Source organism: Periplaneta americana, chromosome 9, assembly GCF_040183065.1.
Source record: "Periplaneta americana isolate PAMFEO1 chromosome 9, P.americana_PAMFEO1_priV1, whole genome shotgun sequence".
Classification (NCBI taxonomy): Eukaryota; Metazoa; Arthropoda; class Insecta; order Blattodea; family Blattidae; genus Periplaneta; species Periplaneta americana.
In genome coordinates, this window is record NC_091125.1 from 55,522,669 (window position 1) to 55,543,472 (window position 20,804).

General features: G+C 35.3%; 1 protein-coding gene across 2 annotated transcripts in view; it reads left to right on the forward strand.

Moving 5' to 3' along the window:
* The window catches only part of SNF4Agamma (SNF4/AMP-activated protein kinase gamma subunit), a 1,170,361-nt gene that overhangs the window by 433,237 nt on the left and 716,320 nt on the right, over positions 1-20,804 (forward strand). Inside the window, exon 2 of one of the 2 annotated variants that reach the window (XM_069834749.1) lies at positions 20,189-20,281. The exons of the other annotated variant lie outside the window; for it this stretch is intronic. Coding sequence (XP_069690850.1) covers positions 20,189-20,281 — 93 coding nt within the window. The remainder of the gene's footprint in view (positions 1-20,188; positions 20,282-20,804) is intronic. 2 annotated transcript variants of the gene reach the window in all.

Genomic DNA, 20,804 nt, shown 5'->3' on the forward strand with positions numbered 1-20,804 from the left:
TTTACAATGGTTCACGGCCTAGTGATAAATACCCAAAAATCCCACATACACGATATAACCTGAGACGTTAAAGCTTGCATAAATTTAATAAACTTAACAAAATAAGAACACCGGACAATTCCACAACAGTAACTCTAGTCTTATCAGGCAAACAACTGATTTGTTTTCTAGTACACACGGTAATAGCTCAGTATTTTCATAATACGGTGTAATATCAATTAATTAAAATATTAAAGAATACGTTTGTTGCTCTATCTCAGAAATGAATACACCAAATTATTATTACTGTATTATTATTATTATTATTATTATTATTATTATTATTATTATTAGTCTATTATTATTATTATTATTAGTCTATTATTATTATTTATTTTTTTGTAGGCGGATAAAATGATCTGTCTGAAGGTAAGAAGTACAATTTAAAATTCAGAAGTGCGTGTGGTGGGTGTGAAGAAATGGAACAGAAAATTCAGTCAGCAGTGGTTTTGGACTTCCCTCTCGAAAATTAAATCGACGCGTTTTTCCTTAAAATCGTGTCCCCTCTACATCTAAAATTATTGAAGTTGGGAAGTTTTACACACGATACTGTCTGTCAAAGTCACGTTAAAAGCGCGTAGTTTCTATAGTGTTAAAGATGGATTTAGACAGGGTGTTTATAAAGGCCTAAATTTGGTTTCAGATTTGAAGTAGGACTAATGGTTTGGAAATTAGAAGCCATTAATTACAACAATAGAGGCACGCGGAAACTATTGTTATCTTGATATAATAAGTTAATAACCTATTGAAGACCTATTTTATGTATAACTTAATTGAAATTAAAGCGACATTCTCAATTGCAAATGGTGCGTTACAATTGAAAATAAATGTTGGCTGAAAAAATAACATAAAGTGTAATTTATATGTAAACTCTTTAGTACTTCGTTGCATAAAAAGTAATTTTAAGAGATGTATTTATATCAGTATCTTCGGAACCAAGGTACGACTGTCAGTCTCTTTTCTTGGAGCTTGATAAAGTCATATGTTTAAATTAAAGAACAATAATTGCATATCTGCAGCAGTTAAATCTTGGCATCACACAAATAGACGTACGTTTCCACAAAAATTGAAGAATGCTTTTCGTGAAGCATTTGATAAAATTGAGTTTTGCAGAGAAACGAATGATGCTCCGTGTCAGATCTAATTAGTTGAGTTTTTACTGCCTGAGAACGACAGGAAAATGGTTGGCCATTAAAATATTCCTTTCATCATACCTACTTTGATTTACTTAATTTTTCGCCTCTTTGAAAGAAAGTGAAACTTCATGAACATTCTGTCTATGTTGAAGATTTTCAGGTTCTGTTCTGCATAACCGTTTATTGTTTTGTGTTTAATGCCTCTTGGCTACCCCTAATGAAAAGATGACCGTGACTGTATAATAGACGGTATCTATTTATATCGGTATATCGAAAATAGGTTATGCAAGTGTGTAAATTAAAATAATTTAAAAAAATTGAATACCTACTTGTTTATATCTGTAAATATAGCATGTGGAACTATATTCTATTCCCAGCAAAAAAAATGGATTTTTATATTGTTCCATAGGGTTCTAGGCGTATAAATTTTATCTTGACCTTTGCTGCCTTAAGCGGAGATCTTCTGTTACATTACTTGTATGTATGTATGTATGTATGTATGTATGTATGTATGTATGTATGTATGTATGTATGTACGCTGCAAGTGGGCAAGCACCCAGTGGTATACACAATATAAACAATACACAATACAATTATTAGATACACAGTACAATAAGAATACACAATACAATTATACACAATAATTATAATTAATAATAATACATAAAATAACGTAATTAATAAGTGAACCTAATTTTACATTACAACCTACATTTGTATAGGCCCTACATAAGTTTCATATTGGTACAGATTATAATCTTTCACTTTACTCTCATCTCACTCACTGTACTGGCACTATGACACATTTCACTGACATTATATAACACATTTCACTGACACTATAGAACACATTTCATTCACACTATAAATTATCACTGATCGGAACTATTCCCTGCACTGTAAAACCATAACTTCACTGACTCACCATGCTTCACTGATACAACAGTTCAAATAAGAGAAACAATTACATCCTTATTCATACTTATAAACAGAACTACATTTAAACTAAACATTTCTAGTCTAAAACCCTCTTACAAGTATTTTTAAAGAATTCAAACCAAGGGAGTAACTCGTCAGGCTAAATAAATACACGTCACCTTAAAAAATAAATGTCACCTTAATTTTAATTTACACTTTATACACAACCTTTTAAGTTATTCTTGAATCTCCTTAAGGAAGGACGGCCCTCAAAGACCGCTGCAGGTAGGTCATTCCAATCATTTATAGTTCGATTTAAAAATGAGGATTTACCTACATTCGTTTTCTGTTTCCTACATTTGATTTTAAAATCATGATCGTTCCTACCATAGTACGTTGGCTTCTCTAACCGAGCCGTTATGTCTACCCATGCTTTTTGACCTAGATGTGCTCTATACAATGATGTTATTCTAGTTTTTTACGTCTATTTTCCAATGTTTCCCATTTAAATTCTTTTATTGTATCATTTCCGTCTTCTCTGCCCTATACGGAATTTATCTGATATATTCTGTAGGGATTCCAACATGTAGTTAACGTATTTCATTAACGGTGGCACTAACGTTAGATATCTAGTGTGAGTATATAGTGTTGATTCAAAATGTTTGTCAGTAAAAACGAATAGGTGCTAGGTAAAGATTTATGATTTTTATGATGTTGGTGGTAGTGATTGTTGTTATGGTAATAATTTAATAAAAATATTATTCAATATTATTTTTGTGTTGCATTTCAGTTACGTACGTATTTCTTAGTAAGGTGTATAAATTGACTTTTTATCATACTGTTGAAATATACTCATATAATAGACTGATTGTTGGATATGTTACCCTCATGCAGAAGCACCTAAAACTTTTGAACCTTACTTCCTTGGAGTGTGGAATGCCATTTATGCTTTATTCCTGATGATAGGATGGTGGCGACAGTTGAATTTTGACGTTGGCGAGAATCTAATGGTAAATTTTTCCCGTAGTCCTCTTATTCCGTGATAGGAAGCCGTGCAACATGTGAGCCTCGAATCTGAGTTCACAAATTAATGCTATGTTATAGTGTTCCAGTCTTCATTATCACATTTTTTTCTTTCTGGTGTGACTGTATTAAGCGAGAACTAGTCTTAATATAATGTGCACTTGTATGCTGTTTCACTGACATAGTTTTCTGAAATTGTAATACTTTGTGACTTAAAGAAAATAGTTTTTCATATCTGAAAACTGCCATAAATACTTGTCTGTTCAACTTGACCAGTGAACTCTTTTCGACAAACCCTACAACTTTAATGGAATCTGTAAAGTATTTGCTGTGAAGGTTCTGAAAGCGACAATGTAAAAAACGATCTGTTTGATGATGAAGATGCCGCATTTATCGTTCTTGTCACGTAGGATGAACTGTCAGTTACATTGTACCGTACGTCCGTTAATTTTCATGAGACTACATCATAGTCTTTGTCACCATTAAAAGGTTTCTTTTTCTCTATTTCTTTCCGATGTAACTGTATATGATGCGCAGTTCCATTTCATTTCAATGATAGTAAAGTAATTTTCTGAAATGGCAGTGCCTAGTGTCTTAAATGGAAATAGAGTTACATCTGGAAACTGCTTTAAATTCTCATCTGTTCAACTCGAGTAGTGCACTATTTCCGATAAACCCTACAAATTTAATGGAATTTGTAAACTATTTTGCTCTGAAGATTTCGAAAGCGATAGAGTACATCCTTAGACACAAAAAACGACCGTTCTCCTGTAGCATGAATTTGTCTGAGATCACCTTCTGGCAGCGCCTGGTTCACACGACGAGGGAAAGAATGTTTATTTTGCACCTAATTTACCCCCTGAATATATATTTTTATATTATTTAGAACACTTGTCTCGACCTAATATTATATTCATGCAGATCTGATACACTCATATAACTAAGTTTATTTAGATAGCCATAATTTGTGCACATAGATGGGAGAGAAAAAAAAACAACGAAGTACTGCAAAAGATATTCGTTCACATAATCTTAGCTCTGACGAAATTAACTGGAGCCGTAAGATTATACAAGCGACCTGTTTGATGATTATGTTGCATTTATCGTTCCTCGTCATTTACATTACAGTAATGCCTACTTTTTGATGATTCTTTTCGTGAAGCATTTTATAGATGTAGAAAAACGGTTGATATCTCGTTTCGAAAGAGATTTTTTCGAACGGTCTTTTTCTGTACTCGTGCTTATGATTTTTTTTTATTTTATTGGGTTATTTTACGACGCTGTATCAACATCTAGGTTATTTAGCGTCTGAATGATATGAAGGTGATAATGCCGGTGAAATGACTCCGGGGTCCAGCACCGAAAGTTACCCAGCATTTGCTCGTATTGGGTTGAGGGAAAACCACGGAAAAAACCTCAACCAGGTAACTTGCCCCGACCGGGATTCGAACCCGGGCCACCTTGTTTCGCGGCCAGATGCGCTGACCGTTACTCCACAGGCGTGGACTCATACTTATGAGGAATACTAATAATATAATTTCCGACTAAAGGGTTAAGTTTCGGATTTATTTAGCAATTAATAATGGTGTTTCGTGTGAAATATAAATGGAAACCTTGCATTTAAGTAAGCTGATATTTCTGATATAGAGGAGGAAATATTTGCAACCGTGAGCAAATTCATGCCTACTGTAGTAACTAGCGCCATTGTCTGCAACGGTGGGAGACTTAACCTCCCACTATTCTGTGGACCTTCATGGCGCGAAATAGAGGTTACTTTACTTACCTTACCTCTTCTATAATATTTCATTATAACATAATGTTTGTCTTTCGAGAAGAGTCTTTTGGGCTCATTTCGTTTTTACTTCCATTAATATGACTAATATAAATAACAATTAGACGTCCAGTGTAGTCTGACTCCTTGCTCATGTGGTCAGAATGGCTCAAGGCCATCGTGTGACGAAACACTAGGGAAACAAAAGCGAAAAGACGCAAAATCTTTGCTCTTCTCCCGAGAATCAATTCCGGATCCCTTAAAATTTGCATCGTCTTAAGCCATACAGAAGTATAGAATTTATAGGCCATTCAGTATCTCGTGAAACGTACCTGCGCGTAAGGGGAAACAAGAAATGGACTGGGAAGCTTCCTTCCCTCGCTACGCTTCGACTAGCAGTTAACTAGCTCGCTTATCCCCGCCATAAGGTTCTTATTTTGTGCTAGGCGCACACAAGCATTTGGTTTCACGAGATAAATGACCTATACTATACTGAAGTATGAATTTTACCTCTGAAGTTCTGGCTGATAATATTATCGTGCAGTATATCTCACTTGATATGTGTCAGAGAAAGAACAATTGTTTATGTACATCTGAATCTGATTGGTGTAATATGTTACTAGTCAGCGATGTATGCAATGGAAGGGGAAAGGAACTGGCCACCCTACCTCATTATCTTCTTAGTTACCTCATATAGGCTAATTGAGGTTGAAACCTGTCTTTGTACAGTTGACCAAACAACGACAGTATGGATTTTTATTGTAAGAAATTTACAGTATTAATTTCTGAAAACTTTATTATGATGCCAAAGAATGTGTTCTTTAACGGAAATTCTGCGCAAGGGAGTATTACATCAATTGTTAGTTTGATAAAAAAAAACAGGATCATAAACTAGTTTCTTATTTAATTTGACCATTTTTCTTTGATAACCGGCGCTGGTAATTATCTTCATTTGTTTATGTGAACTCTTTTAGAGATTTAGGTTTTCACAAAAAAAAAAGGCTTACAAAAGGTGAAGAAGTAAATTTGGAAACTACCTGTATGTTCAGTTAAGTGGAATTTGTGGTGAACGAGTGCAATGTTGAGAATACTTTCGTTTATCTTGCGATAATTCCACAGTTTCTTCATAATTCAGTTATCCTTATCGGCGATACAGAAACTACCGGGAAACTATTGCAGCTGTTACTGAGGTAAAACTTTCGCGAAACAAGTTACGATTGTAACAAATAGTTGGTGCCGAGTCCCGTTAGTACTTCAATGATCAACGTGCTTCGTGAATTTTTGCATCTTACTTCTCGGGCCACTATTTGAGAACTGCTCTTGAGTAAAGTCTGTCAAGCAGCAGGCTCGCGTTACGGAATTTAATTTTCTGGGCTCGAGTATCAAACACTTTGCATCAGACCACTAAGAAGTCGAGAGATATGGATTTCCAGGCACCCGCATATAATCAGTTGCCTGGCAACCAAGAAACACTCTCTTCGTATGCCACACAAAAGACGCTCTGGCAGACTAGTTTACCCCTATTGTAAGCGGGATACGATACTGTGTATTTAGCTATTGTGTACTCCTGATTCATTAGTCACAATCTCATTATATATTAAAAGAGATTTCCTTTTGTGCTATCTGCATATTTTAGATCGCTAGTTAACGGCTGATAGACAGGACTTATATTGTCGGAATTCAGTCCATTTTATCCGGTATTAAAATATGTTGTTGTTTTCTAATGCCAGGAGTTTGACAATAAAGTCATTTGACCTCTTGCACTCCATATTTTTCAAAGATAATAGCTATATTAGCCACTGGCATAGCTTAGAGTAGATTATAACACGTTTGCATGTTGATTCGGAGCAGTGCTCGTACATTGGTTCGATTTCCGCTTGGGCTGATTGTGTGGTTGGATTTTTTCGAGGTTTTTGCCAAGCTGTAAGGCGAATTGTAATTGCCCACATCTAACACCTTCCACACAAGTCAAATATTTAGGAATTATTATAGATCAGCATTTACGTTGGGATAAACAAATTAATTTTATGTGTACGAGTATAAGAAAGACAATTTATAAATTCATAATACTTCGAAATTTTAACACTAAGAAGTCATTACGAATAATAGTTTTAGCTTTAGTACAATCATTAATACAATATGGTATAATAAATTGGGGTGGAGTAGCATCATCTGTACTTAATCCATTATTTTTTTACACAGAATATTAATAAAAATTTGTCTAACCAAAAATATGGATTACCCAACAAATTTAATTTATACAGATTTTAAAGTATTAACTATTGAAGAAATTTATAAATATAGTTTACTAACTTACTACCACAGAAATCAAATAAAACATACATCTAATTGACATGAATATCGTCGCTCGAAGGCAAAAGTCTACTTTCCCATTAATTAAGCCTAAATGTCATATAAGTGCAACTCTTAAACATGTTGCTAGTTTCGGGCCAAGACTTTGTAATAAAATTACAAACCATTTTCCAAATTTGAAATATTTTAAAATTGAAGCTTTTAAAAAAGAAATTTATGAAATTATTCATGGTATATAATACTAACAAATGTGTGTATTTCTTTACCCTTTATTTCTGTCGACTACATTAATGTTTTTATTGAATATCACTGGCTTCTGTTTGATTGTCAATTTATATTAAATGTGTATTTTCTCTCTTTTTCTCTTCTTCTTTTTTTTTTGCTCTTGTGTGTTATTTATTGGTTTGAATTAATTTACTTATTGTATTTAGTAAACTGTCCTTGTAAATTTTATGTTATATTATTGGCTAAGACCACACCGTACACGAGCCTGGCTCTTACGGTAGTGGTTAGAAACATTTTTGTTTTGTAATTTTAATTTGTACTCACTAGCTAGTTAAATAACAGATAAATTCCATGGCGAATCTTCGGCCTCATTCTGCTATCATCAGTTCCAACTATGATAAATAACCTAGTGGTTGAGAGAGTGTAATTAAATTACTGACTAAATGAAAGAAACTTTCTTAATTCATGGGGAGGTTATAAAATAAACAACATAATTCATTAAAAATCGAGTTGCTCAAAATTAAACTGAGGTATTCATTCAAAAACCGATGTTAGTACATCTTCATTGTTGTGTGATACGACTTCTAAACTAACAATAAGTACGATAATGTAAGTGAAATTAATGACATTATCGATCAGCACTTATGTTATGAAACTTATGACTGTGATGAGTATGGAAAGCAAATAAGTGAAATTTATGATGATCCAGAATTCTGGGCAATAAACGAAGCAACTAGATATCGAAACAATATTTAGAAGATTTCAGATACAACAAAAAGCAGGACGGTGATCGCCGAATGTACTGTACTACATTAATGACAATAACATTATTTCTTGTGTGTGTGATTTTTTTACTAGATTATAATAATGATATGTAGAGGAAGTGGTGGTAATATGGAACCTGTATTTATTATGGAACCCGTAGCTGCTGTCTCTGCAAAGTGTAGACATCTGGTGGTTGACATTTCTATTGCTTGTATACTATGCACCTACAGCTCAGTAGCGTTCCCAGCAGCGTGAGTGAAGCAATGTGTTTGTGAGAATATTTTTTCAATTACTGTGCATTTCAAAACTTTTGCAGGTATGTGTACTGTATAACTTTACAGGTTATATATGCATCCTTTTACCTTAATAATTGCTGTATTTCATAGACGAGGGATTGTTCTTTTACCTACTATAATATGTTTTGCTTCGCATTGCAATGGCCGTTACATAACCTGACAAAAATTTCAATATGACAGTGTCATTAATATGGAACCCTCGCTACGACATAGCTGAAGTTTTTGGCCGAGCTTATCTTAAGGTTCGGACTGGTGAGATAGCTCTGAATGGATTTCATGCTATCGGGATCTATCCTTTAAACAGAGGCATTTTCAGTGATGTGGACTTCATTGCTTCTGGAAATGGGAGTAGGGAATCTGCATTCCCTGAACATGGTTCTGATGCCACAGAAAACAAAATTGAGGGAGTTTCTGATTTAGATCATGTAAATTTGCCTAGTACTCCAGAGAAAATTGACCAAAGTTCTACATTTGTGACACCGGAAGACATCAGTCCTGCACCGGCACCGAAGAAAAAAAACATCTGGCAGAGGGCGTAAAGCCTCAACTGCAGCACATATTACAGGCTCTCCTTATAAGAATAGACTTTCGGAGTCCTTACAAAAACAGTTAAATAAGCCTTCCACTTCAGGGCCAAGTCTGAAGAAGAGCAGAACATTCATCAAAAAAAGAGGACAATCTAAACGAGGCAGAAATTCAGTTCAATTTAAAACTCGCGGTGGTAAAAATTCACTTGCAGCAAGATCCAGAAAAAATGAATCTGATAACTCAGAAGACTCTTCCGATTAGATGTCAGTTACTTCTGATACTTCAGAATTTACCATCGCACGTGGAGAACCATCGCCACGACAAGCAGATGCTGAATGTTCCTTCTGTGGAGTTAAATTTTCACACGACACTCGGGGTGAACTGTGAGTTCAGTGTCAGATGTGTGAAATGTGGTACCACACAGAGTGTGCGGGTTGTGGGGGGTAAATTATGTTTGTGACTATTGTAAGTGAAAGAAACTCAAAAGGTTTTTACATTGTTGCAGAGTCTGCTATTATATAATGACTCAAAGTGTGAATTTTGTTTTCTTAATTTGTGTTTACTGCAGTTATGTTGTTTGTGTATTGTATCAGGTAGTGTTGTAAGATTGTTTGCATTTTTCTAGATGGGTTCCACATTATCCACACAAATTCAATGCCTCGTTAGTTGACAAACTTAAATAAAATACAATTTTCTCGAAGTACTTTTTTTTTTTTTTTGGTAAGTAGCAGAACTGTTTATAAGAACTATGTAAATCAGCTTTCAAGTGACATTAAAATAATTCAAAAAGCTTTCAAAGGCAAACTGCAAATACAGAAAAACAAAATGGGGTTCCATATTACCACCACTTCCTCTATCAGGTAAAATGAGTAAAACCGTTTGAAGGTGTTAAGTGTTTTATATAGGAATGTTAGTATAAGAATTTTAATAATAATAATAGTCAGTTAAAATTTAAAAACGATATTTTGATACAGTAATAAAGATCAACAGAATAATATCCTGTAGAGAGAACGAGCTAGATGCGATGTAGAAAGACGGAAATACAGTATATATAAATTTATGTTAGCAAGATTAGAATGCTTGAAGGAACGTAAGTGAGGAACGAACAGCTGGTAAATGTTTAAGATCAATAAGGAAAAATTGACTGTGTGGAGTTAAGTTAATAAAGATAGTAGAAGAGGTATTAGTTTAATAGGCTGTCGGGATTTCATAATAATTGTAAGTAAATGTAATAGGAAAAATGTAATGGTGAAACCCGTATACATAAGTTGTGGTACACCATAACTAACATATAAATGTTGATGACAATAAATCTATCTATTTCTTGTGTATCGTTTCCTCTTCTTTACTAATTAATGCTATTTGAATATTCGTTATTCATTTCTCTGGCTTCGTTTTGACTAAATTTTCGTATGTCGTTATTTATGTAGAGGAGGCTGCATTCTTTTAGTTGCCCCGGCGAAAAAAAATTATAAACACAACTCTGCATCAGCCTTATTGATTTCTATCGGGACCAGGAATTTTTTGTAAAAATTATGGAACTCAGCTGTCGAAGCTTCGAATAAATACATCATACTTGTATACAAATTCCCTGTTGCCAGGTATTGAAGTGTTAGTAGTGTAATTTATGAACAGATATTACTTCTCGCCAGTCTTTGTCTTTCTTGCAAATCTTTGGCCTGTTTTGCATAATAACATTTCAAAGTCTGTTGCTGAAATTCGAAGAAGTTCTAAAACTATCTAATTCAATTTAAAGTAAACATTAAACAAGTCAATGCCTCTATTCTATACCGATTGCGACTTTCGTATAATGTTATCTATCACCATCGTCTTCTATTTTTCAACTTTGTTTTTGTTATACTCCTATAATAATTGCTCCTCTTGCTATAAATCTTTGTCTGCCTTTATTGCATATAATCAGCGAACGCGAATGATCTCTGATCATTTGTTTGTTACTATTTGCTTCAGAAAGCGAAGGTTTGCTTCGTCATTCGTTCGCTACATGTATACGCACCTTAAGACAAAACTTGGATTCATCGGAGAAGAGCACAGACTCCCAGTGATTCAGGTTCCAGTCAGTATAATGCTGAGAAGTCTTATGTTGATATGTTAAGCGAGATTTTTGAACTGGTCTTTTTGGCTATATTTTGTTGCTGTAATCTGTTTCTTATAGTGTGGTCTTATACCCGGACTTCTACACCTTCGCAGAACAGAAATGACAATGAATCTGTTTTCCCGAAGGTTTGCTTTGCGTTTGCGACCCTAGCCAACTATCCTACAACACTGGCCTCTCTTTATATTTTCCAAAGCCTGGACACCACAGAAGAAACATCACTCTACCTACTTTTTGCAGAAATTGTTCTTGTTCTAATATGATCAGGCATGGTACACTTCAAATTCATTTAAATGTCTATTTTTTTCATTCCTTGAGTAAACAAAGTAATAATCGGCATTCCTTACCATAGTAGTGCCAGAAAAATGACTCTTGGGAAGTTTTCCGTTAACTTCATAATCAAATATTTCTCGATTTATTAGTTCAGCTTATTACTCTGAATTTAGGCCATGAATCTTCAAAATTATTATCGTTAAGTAAAAATGTGTGTTAAAATGTACGTACACCACAGCTGTAAAAAACAACAAATTGAATACGTACGTTCTTACACGTCTTCCTCTAATTGCTTTGTACAGTGTATTTGGCATTTGTACTATTATTATTATTATTATTATTATTATTATTATTATTATTATTATTAATGTATTATAAGCTATGCTTGTGTTAACATGTTATTTGCTTAATCGCTGTTGCATAGCTCATTAATATTAATAATAAATAAATAGATAAATATTATCCTCTATTTCAAGTATTAAGATTTTTCACTCTTTCCATCCTAATGTTTTTACAATGTTCAACTAAAACTAGAGATTCATAAGCAAGTGTATTACTTATTCATACGTTTTTACAACGCAGTGACACTATAGAACGCAATTCAGTACACACACAAGACAGGGAACTCACACCTACTCTCTATTGAAATGAGATAAAAAACTTTCTTGTCGGAAATTGAAAGGGAGTCACGACTGCTGATACCATGATTAATTTGAAACTGAAGTTTTTTTGTCTGTTATTTACCGACGTTGTATCAACTGCTGTATTATTTGGTGTTGATGGAATTGGTGATAGCGAGATTCTATTTGACAATATGTGGCCGAGGATTGTTCATTAATTGTCTTACATTCGCCTTACAGTTCTGGAAAACCTTGGGAAAATCTAACAAGGTAATAATCAGCCCAAGCAAGAATCAAACCGACGCCCAACTAAATTCCGGAGCAAGAGGCAAAAAATGAAGTTTTTAGATAATATAACTAATTCTTATGAGTGTACAAAGCGTGTGTATACGAATATCTGTCTGTGCAATCAGAAACGTGATGGAATTTAACTATCGTCATTACATTGGAACAGCCTGTCTTAATTGGTGTAAAATTGGAAAAACCGTTGAGACCAAGTCTGAGCTAGCTTCGTTATAATGTAGTCATAGCAGAATATCAAATCATTGTGTCCGAAATTGTGTCGCTGGTAAGCTAAATAACAAGAGTCGTGACAGGAGTTTATTTTAAGAACATCTACGACCGCCTTGCACGAAGTTCTAGTCGTTTTGCTAAGCATGATCGATTTGGATGTCAAGGATGATAAGCAACCCCTCAAGTTAACCCAGTATCATAAAACAAACAAAGGAGACACGGTCACAAGCATTTGAGAGAAGGCTAGGAGTTATTACATTGGACATAGCTGTAGTAATTTTCAAGAACAATAGAAACTGCTGCTCATAAAACAGTTACTTCTGTTTGAATGCTTTTTCCAGTGCATCTTCTGGAATCAACCTAATGAAAATAATTTTGTACTTACGAGACGGTATTTACAGCTCCTACCAAAAGTTTAAGGAAACCCCTCCATAAGAGATGTTTCGCTCTTGTCCTTATACTTATGTGAAACTCCCTGATGTTTATACAGGGACCAAATATCTGTGAAAAGTCAAGTTCTTACTGTAAACCCAATCTATCTTCCAAACTGTGGATTATATAACAATTTGTCTGTTGTGAATCTTGGACTGTCACATTGAGAGAGGAACAGAGATTAAGAGTGTTTGAGAATAAGGTTGTTAGGAAAATATTTGGGGCTAAGAGGGATGAAGTTGGAGAATGGAGAAAGTTACACAACGCAGCACTGCACGAATTGTATTCTTCACCTGACATAATTAGGAACATTAAATCCAGACATTTGAGATGGGCACATATGGGAGAATTCAGAAATCCATATAGAGTGTCAGTTGGGAGACCGGAGGCAAAAAGACCTTTTGGGATGCCGAGACGTAGATAGGAGGATACTATTAAAATGAATTTGAGGAAAGTGAAATGTGATGATAGAGACTCGATTAATCTTGCATAAGATAGGGACCGATGGTAGGGTTATGTGAGGGCGGTAATGAACCTCCGGGTTCCTTAAAAGCCATTTGTAAGTAAGTTATAATCGGGTAAACAGCGATCAACTTACCAGACATTGCTGAGAGACGGCAGGAGTGACTATCCCATTAGGTTTGACTCCCCCTATAGAAGAACCTTCATTGATGTATTCTGTGGGTTCTAAGTTTATATCATCATTATTCTTGAGTCTGTAACCAAAGAAGGACACAGATACCAATTAATCTCATGTTTTCCCGGCAAAAATATTGTTAGGTGTGCTAGTGATACAATAAACGGAAATATACGTCATAAAATGTAGTTATGGTGTAAGATTTCAATAATAACAAAGAAAAGCCGTCTAGCCATTCAACAGAAATCATTAGTACCGATATCTGTCTGTCGGTTTGAGATGGAACGTATTTTAAGCCCATTGCCTCTTGTCGTAACGATGGAACGTGATACTTAAATCTGAGACATTTCGTAATGGACGGAAACAAAAGACGCTTGTTCAGAACGTGACTTCCATACAGGAGCCACGGAAGCCATGACAACACATGACTTGCGTCGTGCTTCCCCCTCTTACGTTGTCTTCGATAGCTTTGTTTGCTAAAAGAGTGTTTAATGGCATTTTACTGTCTGCAAAGTTCTTTATTGCATGGTGAGAGGATGATTGTTTTTAATGACAATGTAAGGGAATTTCAGTAAATATTGGCTCTGAAATTGTATTCTGTCATTAGATCCGAAGCTTCTGTCTGTTGAGTTCGCGAAATAAATAGGCAGTATAATTGTTGCGTCACTTTTTTATGTTACTTATTACCATCCTAACATCAATTTTTAAGTAGTATTTAAAACTGAGCTTCTTTATCATAAGTTAAAAAGGACTAAACATTCGTGAATAGTTTCTTTTAGCTGTCTGACATTATGAAGAATTTCATTTCTATTGTGAGAGAACGGTGAGATAGAATTCATTACTCCGGATGATGAGAAGTTGTTGAACAAGGTCTAGCAGATTTATATTTACTCTTTTTCTTTATTTTATTCTTCTTCATTATAATTCTGTGCTATGTTATTCCATTGGCGACATAGACGATGAGGCACATATCAAGATCCGCTATGCTAAAATATTTGTTGCCTTTCACTATTAATAATATTCAAAATGTGAATGAGCAAATGCTGGGTAACTTTCGGTGTTGGACTCCGGATTCATTTCACCGGCATTATCACCTTCATCCCATTCAGACGCTAAATAACCAGAGATGTAGATAAAGCGTCGTAAAATAACTTACTCAAAATGTGAAAATAAATTCTCTTAGACGTAAAGATGTAACGTAACTAGCACTTTCCATTTTTACTCGAATGAGTTCTTCCAAGTAGTACAAGTTAGTAGTATAATTGTATTATTTTGTTTTACGCGTTAGTGTTATAAGATATTTCTTTGAAGATTCACGTTTTAGTACCGCTGATTAATTTCGGTAACTTCATTTCATGTATTTAATTATTTATTTTCACTGATTTCGAGGAAATTTGTCGTTCGCTTCTCTGGTTCCTCATATAAGCTACACCAGCCTCGTTAGCCGTTTGTAGATTCAGTAAGATTACAATATTTGGTTTCAGAAAAGCTGAGACAGAAGACTCACAAAATTGTGTAAGTCTGCATGTTGAATAATACTATTTTTCTCTTCTTCGTATTCAAATTTTTCATCTATGGTACGATGCCAGCAATAATTTTGTTATTTTTTAACCTCAAACACTAGATGAACACTGTCTGAAACTCTCGTGACATGAAATTCAGCAAGCTCCAAGTCTTCTCCTAAGACAGTACATCACATTGACAATGGACAAACATCCATGTCCTAGTCAGGATTCAAATCCAGACAGTGATTCTCCATATTTTATTTTTGGGTTCAATTGATGTCCATTTTCGGTTACGTTGCAGCGTACTGTATATCTGTCTGCAAAGCAGGGTCCTTCGTGATACGAAGAATATATAACCAGTTAATTTTATCTAGAATCCTTTCTATTAAGAATAATATATCATACTTCGTCTAAGACAGTACAAAGCATCTTTGTCATAACAGTCAAACCTCCGACAGTAGCCCTTTAGTATTGCTTCCACAGATTTTTAGGTAACGTGCACCATCATTTTCGGATACACTGTCTCATATAGGTTTATTTTACCAATATCTGTACGCAAAGAGGGACATTTGAGATAGAAGGAATATTTTATTCGTAGATGTCGCTCGCAGTGCTTTGTATCAAGTAAGAACAAGATTATTTTACGTTTCATAGGCCCTATATCTATGATACGGGATATTCTGCTGAAGTTTCTTTCCAAAGGAAGTCCTTCATTTCCCGCTTCCGGATTCGATCCCGGGCATGTGATGAAATTTGTGGTGAACAAAGCAGACGTTGCAGAAGTTTTCTCTACCATTGCATCAACATACTCCATTTTGTTTTCATTTCATCTATCATCTCCAGTAACTTAAAATGGGCTGGAGAGAAGTTTTGGGATAGTAGGGAAACCAATAGGATATAGGAAGTGTTCGGGGTTACGAGCACTGGTTCTTATCAGCTACTGTCTGAGAATGAGACTTGTCTGTCAGCATTGAGGCATTGTGGCCCGTCTGTCAGGATTGTATTCACGAATTCTACTCAGAACATCTGACTTGCAGAATCATCACATATACAGAGTGAATCTAAATTCAGCCGACTGATAGGAGATATTACATGGAGTATTTTGAGTTGTAAACCAGATGCCGGAAACTCATTGTTTCTTAGCAACAGTGCACGAAAGTGTACGGGAAGAATTTGGTAATAAAGTTACTTCCTATAGTACGTATGCGCTCACACTGTGCCTCAACTCAGTCCACAACATAAAAAGCTCTATTAACAAATCGCCTACCGAAACAGTGCAATGGCTTGGAATACTGTATTTTGTTACTTCATAACAGAATATATAGCACTGTACCTCGAGAAAGTCTACAACGTAAAACACTCTGTTTATATATCGCACACCCAAACAGTGCAGTGGCTTGGAATACCTTTACAGTCTTTTCGTGATAGATGGATTGTGCATGATGGTCCAGTATCTTGGCCTGCTAGATGATCTGATCTAAGTCCGTTAGATATTTACTATTCATATTGGAGATGTTAAGATAAGTCTATAGTTGATATTCAAATAAATGTTTTGTTAAATTTCCGTCAATGATGGAAATTTAACAAAACATGTATTTGAATTGATAAGTAATTGACGGAAATTTAACAAAACGTTTATTTGAATATTAAGTCCGTTAGAATTTTTTATGTTGGGACCGAAATTTATCGTACTCCAGTAACTTCAGCCGAAAATCTTGTCATACAGATCGTTGCTGCAGCTAGTGAGTTAAGAGAAATTCCTGGTATGTTTGTGATAGCCAGGCAGTTAGTGATTATGAGATGCAGAGTAGAGTGGGGCGAAAAATGGCTATTCTTCTTTTATTATTATTTTATAACGCATTACCCATCAAAAGTTACCTATTTATGTAAGTAATTTGCCAAATTTCGTTCAATTTGCAAACTTTTCCATTTAAATATTTTTTCCGGCTTAGCATGCAATACTGATAGTTCATGCTAGTTTAGACTCACGTGAATAAGAACAAATATTTTTAATACATAAACATAAAAAGCATAAACACATTGGCCAACGCTATACCGACTACGCTACCCAGGCCGACAAAAAATATGATAGAGGGTTCAAACTTAATCATATATATGTTTAAGTCATAAAAATGGCCAAATACACTGAGCGAGTTTTGGAATCACACTTTTCAATTTGGTCCATGTGTTAATGTTTTACTTTTTGTTGTACAAAAAGTTAAATTACGGTTTATTTAACGACGCTCGCAACTGCCGAGGTTATATCAGCGTCGCCGGTGTGCCGGAGTTTTTTTACATGCCACTAAATCTAGTGACATGAGCCTGTCGCATATAGGCACACTTAAATGCCATCGACCTGGGCCGGGATTGAACCCGCAACCTCGGGCATAGAAGGCCAGTACTATACCAACTGTGCCACTCAGGACGACTTGTACAATTCTACAGTATTAATTTCATTTCTTAACTATTTATGGTTTGCTAAAATTATAAATTGTAATTATGTTACAAGTTAGAAGCGAGATGATGAAGCATACATAATTTTCAATTAAAAATAATGAACAGCCTTTATATTGTGAACAATTACTTTCTGACCATTGGTTTATTGTTTAGTTGGGTGTCCACTACAACTCCTGGAAGTTTGTCGGTTGAATTTAGATTCCTCCTGTATAGAGTTCTTAGTAGGACAACGCAAGCCTAATTGCAAGGATCAGGCCTGGGTCTAGGCCCTAGAAAGCCAAGCCTAGCCCGTGAATCGACTTGCATTCAATTAGATCTAAACATACTCTATTTAGCGTTATTTTATTATCCAATACCGAATAGTTTTTATTGCATCAGTGATGTGAGTAACAAAGTGCTTTGATGTGGGATTTATGAAACACTACGAATATATAGCATTTGAACTGGTAATGTCCCGAGGGTGCCTGGAGCTGAACAGCGGCCTTGATGTTTGTTTAATGTCATGATTTTATAGCTCTCGTCGTTGCGGTATATTTTACGCCGCTTATAGATAGCGAAGTGATCGTAAATTGGATAATATATTTGAGAAGGTCGTGTTGCTCGCCGCCCGCTGATGAGATAGGGGCATTAAATCCTCATATTTCTTTGTTCACGCTCATTGACGGGCAGCGTGGCGACTGCGATGTGTCTCTATCTCTTCTGAAGCTAACAGTGAGGTGTGCCGTCGGGATATGATGGAGATGTTAAATGTAGCTTTGTAATATGCGTCAGTTTACGTACGAAGAAACTGTTTCTCTTTGGCAGAAATACATTTGAAGAGTTTGATTGATAGATACTACTGCATGTGTTCGCATTTTTTGTTACCGAATTACTTATTTTTGATGTGACATGTCTATGTTCGATGTATAATAGAAAAATAAATTGTAATGTTTTGACATGAAAATTAACTCTGACGTCACTCATAGTAACTTGGAAACAGAAGTGTAAGATGAACTTCTTGCCTCTTGTTTTTACACTTCATAGCCATTTGACTAGTCTCTCAAAGACAATTATTAATCCTACCTGTGGTTTTCCTTTAGATGCTAAAACAAATTTCGGGATGAACTTAAAAAAAATAGTCACGCACCTACAAATTCCCCTACGTAAATTTCGTTTTTTTTCAAAATTAAAGCTTTCACGAATGGGAGCCTTGGTTTTCTCAGTCCAAGGACTCGGAACCCTTGTGTAGCGAGAATAGAGACATCCTCTATCACTCGCTGTACCCAGGTTTTTAACATCGTCGTGGCTAGTAACAGTCCTTCCCTTCGTGTAGTAACTACAAGGTTACGTCCATTTTCAGCTTTTCTCCTTCAAGATCTTATTACATTTTTTCAACGGAACAGTGAAAGACGGAGTGAGGCAAGTGGCCGACATGCTTGGAATTCACATAAGTTACCTATAGACTCTTCGTTCTTCCTCACATCCCCAACATCCCTCGCATTGGCGTACTTTTTAAGTGTTTTTTTCTCATTTTCCTTTTTATAATCATCATCATCATCAGCATCATCTATCGGAGATTTTCCACACAATAGTCGTGTAAATATTGGATATACTCGTATTATGTATATACATGAATATCGAATAAAGTACTACAGTATTGAAATACATAGGCTATATCGTATTAATTTAATTCAGGTATAGACAAATCACTAAATCATTGGGATTTCTTTAAACAGCTGTCAATTTAAACGGCAACACCATAACTAGAATTTCATAATATTTCACCATCATCGTGATAATGTACCAAGTTTAAAGATTTTACTCGTAATATTTGTGACCCTAGAATTCTTCCGCTATTGGAACAGTGGAGTGAAATAGATACTTGTACATTTGCTTTTGCAGCAACGAAACGCGATAATGCATTTGAAATAATAATAATAATAATAATAATAATAATAATAATAATAATACTTTCACTCGCGTCTCGTACACACCACCTAGCAAATCAATTTTCTACTACTGCTTTTCCACGAAACATAGTCTCAAAAATAGTTTTGTTGCATTTATAGGCGGAAATATAATTGCAATATCTTAGTTATTAATTTTTGCTGGCCTAGTAGTGGTTACCATGCTTAAAATTAGATTCGAAATTTGCGGATTCAAATTCAATCGAGGGCGATGAATTTTTAAGGAACTATAAAATTTCTTAATTATGGCTTCCTTTGGTAGGGAAGTAAAGACAGATGTCCCTTAAAGCATTTAAAAGGACCCTGACCCAGATAAAGTTACTTGCTAAACTGTCAGTCGATCCATCTAGTTTCTTGCATTGCGGCCAAACGTCTCAGCCGGGCAGCGTCCCGATGAGAACTGAAGATGTCTGCAACACAATGTCTCGTGGGACGGGATACACCTCTGATGGGTAAAGCAGGGTATATTGTAGTAAAATTGGAGCGCAATTGACTTCGAAAGAAATGGTAAAGGGAGACAGTATCACAAATTAGGTATTTAAATTTAGATTGTAATTTTAAGTGGGTCGTCAATGTAGTACCTATAATAAAATCCTACAGTGTATGGAATCGTGCATTAGGTTGTGAGGTTTGGGAGGGCGCGTCCAGCTCTGCTTAGTTAAATGTTTTGTTCGGCAGTCAGATGTCACCATGATCCTGAAGGCGTCGGCGTTTTTCCATGCGTTTCACAAGCACCACCCGGCGGAGGGGCTTGCGGCCTCCAAGACTAAGGTAACCACAACTGAACCCTCAAGCTACTTCTTTCTGCTTCGAGTGCATGGCAAACGCGAGCCCCTGCAAGCCGACAGGCAGGGCTCTCCTTCGCCTTCCTTCAGCTAAAGCTTCTATTTGGACTCTATTTCCTTGCTGTAAACGAATTATTTATATTATAAGTAAAATACCGGACTATTTATTTCACTACACGATCATCTGAGATTACAAACTTCAGTTTTGAAGAAAAGTTTTTTGGTCTTTTAACCATGTGTTGAGATTTGATTTTTTAGACATTTCAGAGCAAGTTGCAGATCTATATTTATTGTCCCTAACATAGTTGGCTTGGCATAATGTTACCATAGAAGCAGGAATTTGTTTATTGATGTATATAGAATTTCGTCATCAGTTTAGTTTTGGAGATTTTCGAATCATAAGAAGTGACTACTGTCGTGTTTAGATAGTTAGGCCGGTGTTACACGTGAATATTTGAGTAGAGGTGATGTGGAATATGTTTCTGAGCATATTCAATGGGGCAGGAGAG